The sequence below is a fragment of the Ursus americanus genome, chromosome 33 (assembly GCF_024610735.1).
Source record: "Ursus americanus isolate L20-20 chromosome 33, mUrsAme1.1.p, whole genome shotgun sequence".
NCBI classification, from domain to species: Eukaryota; Metazoa; Chordata; class Mammalia; order Carnivora; family Ursidae; genus Ursus; species Ursus americanus.
The window spans coordinates 29,896,696-29,904,716 of NC_142159.1; the positions used below are offsets into that span (position 1 = coordinate 29,896,696).

General features: G+C 52.0%; 1 protein-coding gene across 4 annotated transcripts in view; it reads left to right on the top strand.

Moving 5' to 3' along the window:
* The window catches only part of GNB1 (G protein subunit beta 1), a 95,024-nt gene extending 88,800 nt beyond the window's left edge, over positions 1–6,224 (top strand). For all 4 annotated transcript variants that reach the window (XM_045803448.2, XM_045803452.2, XM_045803450.2 and 1 more), the window contains 4 exons: positions 800–1,001; positions 1,840–2,056; positions 4,123–4,238; positions 4,478–6,224. In XM_045803448.2, coding sequence (XP_045659404.1) covers positions 800–1,001; positions 1,840–2,056; positions 4,123–4,229 — 526 coding nt within the window. In that variant the 3' untranslated portion in view covers positions 4,230–4,238; positions 4,478–6,224. The remainder of the gene's footprint in view (positions 1–799; positions 1,002–1,839; positions 2,057–4,122; positions 4,239–4,477) is intronic.
* Positions 6,225–8,021: the final 1,797 nt, after the last annotated feature.

Here is an 8,021-nt window from a genome sequence, read left to right on the forward strand (position 1 = left end):
TTTTAAAGCTTTTCCATTTATGAATAACGGTTTTTCGGAGTCCTGGGCACATCTTATTTTCTCCCTGTTGTCCCCCAAGCCCCGAGCAAGGAAACCCTACACAGGGTAGGTGTAAATGATGTGACTGGATTTGCATCTGAGCCAGATTTCCTGGGAGGCTGGGATGAACTGAGCAGTTTTCAGTGGTGACGTTTCCTCGAGCCTGCAGCACAGAAATGGCACGTGCCCCACTCATAGCACTGTCCTCATCTTACCTTTACACCCCGTTGGTAGCTGCTCACACTGACACCGCGGGGCACCAAACTCAGGGCTGCCACCATGACGCACTAGCCACTCAGTCTCCTGTTTGTGGCTCCAGGGAAGGGCCGTGGGACCTCAGCACTGCTCTGAGACATCTGTTTACCTGGCGTGGTCTCCGTGTCCTGGCCTGTGGCCTCGGCATGTCGGGCCACGGAGCCGGCAGCAGTAGAGTCACGTGCTCTGCCTCATGTGGGTCACCCCCAGGAGCTCCCTGCTGCTCCTTGCAAAGCCACACAGAGTGCAGGCCCCTGGCTCCCTCTTTGTTGGTGTTTGAGTTGGTGTAGAGACAACAGTTCCTCCAAAGCCCGTGGCCGCGTTCTCATCTATATTTTGTTCGTTTGCTTTGTTTCCCTTCCAAAGTCACATTATAAAATTTAGATTTGTCAGGGAAAAAAGCGCAAAGGTTTGCTATGGTCCTAGATGGTTTGAAGGACAGTTTTTCACATAACTGGTTGTCTGACAAAGCAAGGTCACTGCTTATCCTCTGTTCCTGCTGCAGTGCTCTGTGGGACATTGAGACCGGCCAGCAGACGACCACGTTCACTGGACACACTGGGGATGTTATGAGCCTTTCTCTCGCTCCTGACACCAGACTGTTTGTCTCTGGTGCTTGTGATGCTTCAGCCAAACTCTGGGATGTGCGAGAAGGGATGTGCCGGCAAACTTTCACCGGCCACGAGTCTGACATCAATGCCATCTGTGTGAGTAGGGGGTGAAGATGTGGGTCGGGGCCTTTGCCAGCCATTAGGCAAGTGAGATTAATTCTTGTATGCTGCAGAACACATCAAGTTTTAAAATGTGTTCAGGGGTTCTGTCTTTCCTATGCAACTATAACCTATTTTACAGAAACTCCTTATAGAAGACTTAGATGTGATGCGGTCTGTCCTTGTGACACCAGCTAATTCTGTGCTGACTGTTCACCTCACAGACACTGGGGATGGGCCTGTTGTGTGCAGGGACCTGCTCCCAGCCCTGGTTGGGCAAGCCAATGATTGGTACCCCAGCTTCCCTCTAGTTGGGGGGCAAACGAGGCAGTAGTTAACCCAGTCAGCACAGCCTCTTAGGAGCAGGAGACAGGCTGAGCTTTGAGCAGGAACCTTGCACCCTCAGCCACTCCCTGTGTTTGGGGCACAGCCAAGGAAAGGAGCCTTCCCGTTGCCATGTCACCCTGACGTGAGGGGCTTTTGCGAGAAGATGTGAAGGGTGGTATCTGGTTGGTTGGGGCTGCGGGTCCCTTCTCCACGAGACTAGTCTGGCCGCTGGCAACCCTCAGGGGTGACCATACTCTTCCTGATCCCCTGGAAACCAGTCAGTCATGAAACGAAGTCTGCTCTGGGGAGGACAGCGGCTGTGTCTGTCCCAGTACCGACGCCCTCACGTCCGGGTGTGCAGGTAGCTGCTGCTCCGACTCCGTGTCTGCCAGAGCCCAGTCCCTGCTGAGCTTTCCCTCCTGTGCCAGTGGCAGCCCTGCTGTTGGGCAGTCCTGTTTCCAATACTTCTCTTTGTGCATTCGCATACTCTCTTTCCCTTGCTTTCTAGTTCTTTCCAAATGGCAACGCATTTGCCACTGGCTCGGATGATGCCACCTGCAGGCTGTTCGACCTTCGTGCGGACCAGGAGCTCATGACTTACTCCCATGACAACATCATTTGCGGGATCACCTCGGTGTCTTTCTCCAAGAGTGGGCGCCTCCTCCTCGCAGGGTACGATGACTTCAACTGCAACGTGTGGGACGCACTCAAGGCCGACAGGGCAGGTAGGTGCTTGCTGGGCCTTCGTGGGCCCCCTCGTGCTCACGTAGCACCTTTGAGGATGGACGTGATGCACCGAGGCTGAAATGTTTAGGTTTGTGCCTGTCGTGCCCCTAAGAAACACGTGCTGTGCCTGAGTACACCTGCCTGCCCCGAGGCATGGCCCGGCGGAGGGATGGGTGACAGGCCAGGGCATCCGTACTTGGGCTCTCTGGACACACGGGCTTCCTTAGCACCAGAAGCTTTCCTTGCGCTCACCGTGTGAGGTGGGCAGGACAGGGCGAACTGCTGGGTCTTGAAGGCCCTCGCCTTGCTTTCTCTCCCCTCTGGCTGTACGTGGTGGAACTGTGTCATCTAAGTGTGGAGCACAGGCTTGGGCAGGTGTGCCCAGTGAGGTATAAAGTCTGAAATTCACACATCAAAGGCAAGTGTGTGGTTGTCAAGTGCATTAAAACACAGCTTGTACAGGGGCGTCTGGCTGGCTCACTCCGTGAAGCATGTGACTCTTGATTTTGGGGTTGTTAGTTCAAGCCTCACATTGGGTGTAGAGATTGCTTAAAAATAAAATATGTATTTTTTAAAATAAACTATGTATATATATATATATTTTTTTTTAAAGATTTATTATTTTAGAGCACGAGCAGGGGAAGGAGACAGGGAGAGAGAGAGAGAAGCGGACTTACCCATTGAATGTGAAGGCAGACGTGGGACTCAGTCTCACCACCTTGAGATCGTGACCTGAGCCGAAATCAAGAGTCGGATGCTTAACTGACTGAGCCACCCAAGCGCCCCAAAAATAAAATGTTAAAAAAATAATAATTACAAGTTGTACAAAAGATGAGAAACTTCCTGTATTAAACATGAGCAGTCAGGCAGCTGAATTGAATTGACACTTTCAGAATCTTTCAACTCTATATCTTGCCAGGGGAAGAACGGAGCATGACTCGGGGTCTTCTGGGGTTCTTACCTTGACCTCCCACTTTCCAGTGGATCTTTTCCTGCTCTGGGCAGAGCTCCCCTCCTGCTTCCCTTGCTCCCTCTTACAGACCCCTTGCTCCCACTGCCTCTGCCCCGACAGTTCCCTGGTCATGGTGCCACAGCAGAGCACACCTTCCGTTCGGCTGAGCCTGTCTCTTTACTCAGCTGTGATACGACGGAGTATAGGAAATGGACAAGGGTTCTCTGAAATTAGCCATCGGATTCTTCTGGACGGACATGGAATGTTCTGGCTGATAATTATCCAAGCACAGGCACTCAGTGTCAACAGGAGGCTTGTCTCACTGTGGGTTCAGTGTGGGGTTACCGTGTGACATCCCATCGGCCCTCCCCCTCTTGCATCTGTCACCAGCCCTCTGTGTTTTGTGCCCTGTGCTAGGCTTCAGGGGTTATAAACAAACGAAGAACAGCCCACAGCCTTACAGTCTTCGGTTGTAATTGCCCTGAGATTGGGATGGTTGGATGTTTTTTTTATTTTAGAGACAAAGAGAGCGCGCTAGTGGGAGGGACAGAGGGAAAGGGAGACAGAGACTTAAGCACACGCCACACTGAGCGGGGAGCCTGACGCAGGGTTTGATCTCATGACCCTGCGATCCTGACCTGAGCGGAAATCAAGAGTCGGATGCTCAACCAACTGGGCCCCCCAGGCGCCCCTTACTTAAGCTTCTTACGTCATGAGCGTACTCAGGAGCTGGTGCGAGAGGCCCTGAGTTCTTCACTGTGTTTTGTGCCTTGTTATCATGTCTGTTCCTAGTCTTCATGCTGTCCTAATTCAGACTTGTTCCCGGGCGCTCCAGTATATCTTTATTTTCTTTGAATACTTCCCCTGGCTGTAGGTGCCTTCATGTTGTTTTTAGGAGGGGAGCATATTGAGTTTTACTCACCTTGGGGAGCGTGGCTTCTCTTCCGCCTGGCATCCTTTCCTGCCACGGAAGCGTTGTGGGGGCTGGGCCTCAGGGTTCGGGGCCTTCCTCGAAGCGTGGTCCCGCCACCCAGCACTGCGTAGCTTCACCACGTCACTGCTAGGTGGGGCACCTCTGGGTCCTGGAGTGACCAGGCTATCATCTGCTCTCAGGTGTCTTGGCCGGGCATGACAACCGCGTCAGCTGCCTGGGGGTGACTGACGATGGGATGGCCGTGGCGACGGGGTCCTGGGATAGCTTCCTCAAGATCTGGAACTAACACCGACAGGTAACTCAACAGCCCAGGGGCCCTCCCTGCATGCACCTCTGCGTGTTTCTCACAGCACAGAGGAGTTCACAGTTGCTAGATTAATTTTGAAGTAGAGTTGATTTGCAATTGTGAGGTGAGCATTGCATCCACCTGAAATAACGTGCCCTCGGCGGCAGACGGGCGGGGCAGTAGGAAGAGCAGTAGCACTGACTTTAGATATTCTCTTTTTATATTTCTTTAAACTTTGTTTAAAACAGCAGGCGGACGTCGTGTCGACTGGAAGATCATTCCAACCTTGAAGCGTTACAGTGATAGCATTTCCAATCCACCCCTACTAACGCGGATGCCCTGCACCCCTCAGAACTTCAAAAGGGCAAGACCTTTTCCTTCACTTATTGCTGAAACCAAGAGCACAATTCCCATGAAGAGAAGAATCTCTGTGCTGTAAACTCAAACAAATTGTGCATTCCTCCCGGGACCATTGTCTTTGTTTTCTTTTTTGTCTTGAATGAATTTAAAAGGAAATACTATAATAAACGTGCTAACCAGAAGGTAAACTTGAGTGTAATTGCGAGGCAGACACACCTTTTCACTAGTTCATTTGAATTTTAGGTCAGTGACCCTGTTTTGTGCTGTTCATGCAAAACAAGTTGAGGATTTTATCTTGTAATTGGTTCTAAATTTCAGGTTGTGTTTGTAACAGGATTTTGCAAACATTCATATTTCCTTTTTAAAATATATTCCTTTATGTTCAGTAGTTACACAGAGGAAGAGGGTCTGGTGCAGCCTCTCTGAAATTGTTAATGATGTAAATTGAGTCCCTCGTTTTTTATTTTTTGTCTCGTGTCACATAATTGTTACGCACAAACACGGCATAGAAAGGAAGATGCTAATACGGAAAGGAACCAAGCACATGGCTGTGGATGGTCTTGAATGTGTGATGAATAGTAAACTCAGATTAGGCACCTTCTGCTTCCCTGACCTGTCCTCCTTACCTTCTCAGTTCAGTTCTTAATCTCACCTTGGGTTTCCTTGTGAAGTCGGAGGGAAGTTCGTAATAATAGCCTAACACTACCCTGCGCCCCGCCCCCAGCCGTCAGGAACCTCTGTTTTCCAGAGAGGCGCCCGTCCTGTGCTTGGATAGTCAGTCAATTATTTGTGTATGAAACCATGTACAAATCAATGTTTTGAAAATAATGATCTCAAACTTTCTAAGTTAAATTTTAAAAAATTTGATCGTTTGCCATATTGGGTGGGTTTACTCTTAGAATCGCATGCTGTAGAAATGCTCAAAAGCGCATATAGGACTCAGTCCTTTGATGTTCTTTTAATTTTAAGAAATAACCTCTTTACAGTTGTAACCACTGCGGCTCTGTCCACTCACTGCTGCTCTGCACAAGCGTCGGAAGCAGGGCAGCCGGCAGCGCTACACGCTTGGGCAGCAGGATTAGTCACTGTTTCTTTCTTTCTTTAAAAAAAAAAAAAAAAAAAAGTCCTGTTCCAAATGATCACTGTTGGATTCAGGGGTAGGGGTGGGGGGCAGGGAATGGAGACCCTGGCCTTCCTCTATAAATTCCTCATGGCCTGTCTCTGCCATGGAACCAGCCTTTTGCATCTGAGGCAGATCATTCTCTAACACGCAGACCTCCCCAGTCCCACTGGAGGCCAGGGTCCGGCAGCAGTGTTTGGACGGCAGTGCCGTGGGCTGCCTCCCTGCACCTGAGCCCACTTCACAGCAGCAGTGGTGGCTTCTCTCTGTCCTGTGTCTGCAGCAGCCTGTACAGAACTGTGCTGTGACATGCAGTAGGCCTGGATCTGGCAGAGAGAATAAACACGAGCCCTCCTTCCTTTCCATCGACACCTCTGTAGAGCTCTCTGCACCCTGTGCCCCTCACTGTTTGTATTTAATTTTAAAGTCAGTGTATTGCAAGGAGGCTGGATGCAAGATAGATACTATATTAAACTGTACTGTTATTTAAGATGTAATAAAGCAGTTTGACATGAGGGACTTTGGTGTGGCTGCTTATTTGCACAGCTGTTTGGGTTCCTGGCGACAGCCGTCTTCCCCTGGCCGCCCTCCTCGGTGAGGTCTGCCTGATCTGGTCGTGTGGGCAGTGCCGTGGCTGCCTGCTTCTCTGCCCAGTCTTTTGTCCCCATCACCAAGAATCCGTGAAAGGAGGGTCAGATCCTCTGCTGGGTCCCAGCAGTTCTGCCACCACCCAGACCATACTCCCCCACCCCCAGGCCTCTCAGGCCACTGCCCAGGGTGCATGGAGTGTCCCCAGGTGGCCCTGCCTCCAGTCTCTTGTCTTCTGGGCCCAGGCCCCTTGCTTTTCCTCTTCACTCTGTATGATGTCTGAGGACGTTACTCCTGCTGACCGAGTGGGTTTTATCTCAGTCTGGATAAAAAGAACTTCAGCTTGGAAGAAAAATAAGCGTCTGCCACCAAAGTGTGAGAAACAAGTCAGAACAGGCACACTCCTGAAGGGCCTCACCCAGGCAGCCCCGCTCCTTCCTTATTCTACATGGTGGTCAGAGGTAACTTGGTAGTTTCCATGGGTTAAATGCTGGTACTTTCTCATAAATAAGTGAAGACTGCTCTCCATGGGAAGTACTCCCACCAGAGGCTCTGTTCTCCAATTATAGCGAGATGGAGCAGCGGGGGCCTCCTGTGCATTTCTGTGAGGACCAGGGGTGCTGTCTCCTCAAGAGACTGGCATCCTGAAGGGTGGGTTCGCCTGGCTTCAACCTCCTCCCCCACGGGTCCTTAAAAGACACTGCCAGCTGTCTTACAAAATGCCAGAGAGCATCTGAGGTGCCCCTGGAGCTGACAGCCGGAGTCCTGGGGAGGAGTTTCTCCTGGGATCAGAAAGCAGGTGGTTAGCCTGCACAGGGTCACAAGGGATGGGCACCAGGTGGGCATGGGGTAAAATGGAACCTGGTAGTCCTTGGATGCCTACCTGTTCCTTATCTCCTTCAGAGCCCCAGCCTGGCACCCAGCATGCCCCCTGCTCCCTGACCCCAGGGCAGAGAAGCTGACACGGCCACTGCACAGTGCGGCCCTCTGCTGGCTTTGAGATTACTGTCCCACTTTCTCAGCAAAGCAGTCGCTGGAAACAGGCACCAGTAGGGGCATCTAGAAAGGGGCGCCAGCGCTGCCAGGGTGGACTATGGTCGTTCTCAACCTTCAGACAAAAAACTCAAGCTTGCACAGACTGAGTGGACCCTTAAGCGCTTGGTCTGTGCTGCTTGGACAGTCCTGGTAAGTGACCTCTTGCTCTGTGCCACATATCCCCTCCAGGGTGCCCACCCTGCTCCCTTCCACTCCTCCAGTCTCCCCTGCAACCACCGCCCCTGCTGTTCTAGTCATGGCCCTGCCCTTAGGGGTACACCCATTGCAGGTGTGCTGTCCAAGCTCCACACAGAGCCCTCAGAGGCTGGACTCCAGCTGGGGCCTCTCTCTGACCTCTAGGGCCCTGTCCCCACCACGCCCACTCAGTGTTGTGCCTCAGATGGGTACTGGGGTCTCCTGCCACCTCCTGCCTGACCCTCAACCTGGCCCCACCAGCCCTGGGGGCTTCCCAGAGGGGTGTGCTGTCCAGGCAGGGTCTCTCCTCTTCCTAGCACTCCATCTACCCCCACCGCTGCCTGCTCCTTGAGTCCAGTCAAAGCCCTTTCTGGAGCCAAGGCCAGACTGTGTCCCTCATGTCCTCGCTGCAGGTTGCTTGGCCTGTCTGTGCCCCTGACTCCCTGAGAGAAAACCGCAGATGACAAAGGCACCTGCTTCCTAGAGGCCTTGTG